This window comes from Aplysia californica, unplaced genomic scaffold, assembly GCF_000002075.1.
Source record: "Aplysia californica isolate F4 #8 unplaced genomic scaffold, AplCal3.0 scaffold00402, whole genome shotgun sequence".
NCBI classification, from domain to species: Eukaryota; Metazoa; Mollusca; class Gastropoda; order Aplysiida; family Aplysiidae; genus Aplysia; species Aplysia californica.
In genome coordinates, this window is record NW_004797672.1 from 277,339 (window position 1) to 280,498 (window position 3,160).

At 44.0% G+C, this 3,160-nt stretch overlaps 1 protein-coding gene across 1 annotated transcript in view; it reads left to right on the forward strand.

The window, feature by feature from the left end:
• The window catches only part of LOC101854268 (glucagon-like peptide 1 receptor), a 72,064-nt gene that overhangs the window by 51,085 nt on the left and 17,819 nt on the right, over positions 1–3,160 (forward strand). The window contains exon 3 of the mRNA XM_035971240.1: positions 2,176–2,281. Within this exon, the coding sequence (XP_035827133.1) occupies positions 2,176–2,281 (106 nt within the window). The remainder of the gene's footprint in view (positions 1–2,175; positions 2,282–3,160) is intronic.

Genomic DNA, 3,160 nt, shown 5'->3' on the forward strand with positions numbered 1-3,160 from the left:
CAAAGGCAGTCTTGTCCACAAATAACCGGGCTACAAAGGCAGTCTTGTCCACAAATAACCGGGCTACAAAGGCAGTCTTGTCCACAAATAACCGGGCTACAAAGGCAGTCTTGACCACAAATAACCGGGCTACAAAGGCAGTCTTGACCACAAATAACCGGGCTACAAAGGCAGTCTTGGCCACAAATAACCGGGCTACAAAGGCAGTCTTGGCCACAAATAACCGGGCTAGACGACATTACAAAGGCCATCAAACAGAACAAAATATCTACAACAAAAGCCTTTCACACCGCCCTTGGCGGGAAATGGCATCTCCCCATGCGGTCCAACGAAACAAACTACACAAAAGATGCAGGAGGAGAAGAAAAAAATAACGCACAATAGCATCAACTTGTCGTCTGTTAAGACAAATTGATATAAATCATTGTGCAAAATTTGGAGAATCTATGTACAATAGTTAAGGAGATATTATGACAATAAGTTTCGGCTTGCACTTTTGACCACACAATAGTTGTGTGTGTGTGTGGGTTGTTGGGGGACGGGGGTGGGGGTTGAAGGAGACTTGAGTGTGAGTAGCGTATAGAGCTGAGAAAGCATGTGGGTACTCCATTGAGAGGACATGCGCAGCCTACTACATGTACTTTTGTTTACGCTACTGGGTAGCCCACTCATGTTATCCTCAGCTGATTCAGGTCAAGTGACGGTTCCTCCGAAAGAGCGTAGGTCCACTCAAGCATAGGTTATTATGTGAGTGGTTTCATGTTGAAGTCAGGAAGTCGATAAAAATAAAGAAATCGAAGAAATGGATATTTCACCGTCCATAGAGCATTTTTTTTATCGATGTTTTTTCCTCAACTCCGCTATAAACATCTAAAAATCCAATTTATTTGTGGGTTATACTGAAGCCCTTTGGTCAAATGAACAGAATTGTAAATAGTTTCCCTGGACAATCAAGTGTTGGACGTTAACCAACTTTTGAAGCCATTTTCTCCCTAATTTTTCCCCCTGGCAACGAGACTCCCGTACCCCCTTCTTCCTTTACTTTTACTTTTTTCTTCCGCTTGTACGGGTGGGTGTCGCGGGGAGACACAGGCGTCTGTCTGCAGCAAGACGAGTGGCCTGTAGAGGGACATCCCGTGAGCTCTGAGGGTGTCTGCCACAGGTTCACTCCATCGTCGCCTTGGTCTTCCTCTGGCTCTCCATCCAGAATATTTAATGTTGTATACTCTCAGAGCTGAATGGTTTGTACCTCCTTCAGTCGCAAATATCTCGACTCCTATCCAACATACGTAAAAAATGGATATTTTTACCATCAAAAGCAAGATAAGTGAACAAACGGTAAGATCATCATCATCCGGTGCCTTGCCGACTGGCGTGGGCGATCATGGACCTCCACTTCACTCTGTCTTGCGTTGCAGGAATGGTGTCTGTAGTTCTTGCTGCTCCTAGCCATGCTGTCATCTTGTCTAGTATCTTTTCCCTCTGTCTACCTCTGCCTCTATTTCCATCAAACTTGCCTGTTGAACGATAAGATACCCCCCCCCCTAAAAAAAGAACTCCAAGTGCTCCAAAAATTGAAGAGCGCCTGGTTCCACCGAGTCATGACACGTAGCATCTAAAACATTTTCCCACTACACCGTTCTGGGACTAGAGCAAGGGTGGTTGGCAGGTGTTCTGGTGTGGTTTGCTCCCCCTTTCCTATCAAACAACTGCTGTCCATATCTCTCCACCTTCTTTTCTGGGCTTGTTACTCCCTTGCAACACACCTCTAATCTTCGGCACTTGTATGACCTTATTGTGTTGCAAGTGCCGTGAAACACTTCACCATCATCATCAGCGATCATGGTTCTCCATTCATTCCTTTGCTCGGATGCTCTTAAAAAAGCTACGTTTCGCTGGTCTTTCCCCGTTACCCATTTGTTTAGGTTCCCTAAGTAGGTTGTTCTGAGTCTACCCCTTCCTCGTTTGCCTTCTATTTTGCAAGTGACAGCTAGATGTTCAAGACCTTTGTGTCTATTCAGGTTTTGAAACCCTTACTAAAGCAAAAAAGATGCTCGAGCCAACATGCACACCTGCTGCATTACAATGACGGCTTTTCTTTTCCCCTCATCCCCTCCCTCCCTCCTTCCCTCCCTCCTACCTCCCTCTCTCCCTCCCTCCCTCCCTCCCTCCCAGGTGGTGTCTGTGATGTCCTCCTTGGACCAGCGTCGTCTCATTCTCCTCGCCAAACAGGAGTGTTTCAAACTGAGCAGGAGACGAGAGAGGGAAATGCCGGGCAACAGTAAGTCAGCAACCATCTGGTCTGATCAAAACCAACATTTATTATTGGATTGTTTTGTTGTTGTTATTGTTGTAGTTGTTGTTGTTATTGTATTGTTTTTATTGCTGTTGTGGTGGTTGTTGTGATTGTTGCCGTTTTGTTTGGATGGTTTCGTTTGTCTTCGTTTGTTTGTTTATTTATTTTGTTTTGTTTTGTTTTGTTTTGTTTTGATGTTTTTTCTTGTTTCTTAGTTGTTTCTTTGTTGTTGGTTTTGGGAGAGGGGAGATAGAGTCTGACAGACCCCAACAATGATTCATTTTTAAGTTACAGGGCAAGCGTAAGGTTATTACAATATTGTGTTCAGTTTGGGGTTAAGATGAAGTTTAGGCTTATTATTAGGCTTAAGGTTAGGGTTTCAACGGTATCAGAAATGTTCAATATCACCCGGTTTCCGAGCATTTTGGCTCACAGACTTCGAAGTAACCCCCTTCAGTTAATAAATAGCAGGTAACGATTCCAGCAGTGTCAGTTGTTGGTTTTTTGTTGACGCCGCCGTGGTAGTCAAAGATCAAAGAACTTAGATCAAAGCGTGAGTTACTCTTATGTTTGTTTGTTTTAGTAAGGTTTTACGGCGCTCACAACTGCTTAACCCTGTCTGTACGCCCTGGAGTCATTTTGTACCCCGGTGTTGTATTCTTCACATTTTAGAATACTTCTTGTACGAAGATCTCTTTGAAACTTTCAGTATTTCTCAAAAACTCATTTTGACAAACCGTAATGCAAAGCGTAAGAATCGGATTAACGAGTAAATTTCCTCTTTGGAATGTGGTGGCACAGAGTTCCCCACGTCGTATGGATACGATAGTAAAACATGAAGTACGGGTAGGGTTAAGTGATGGC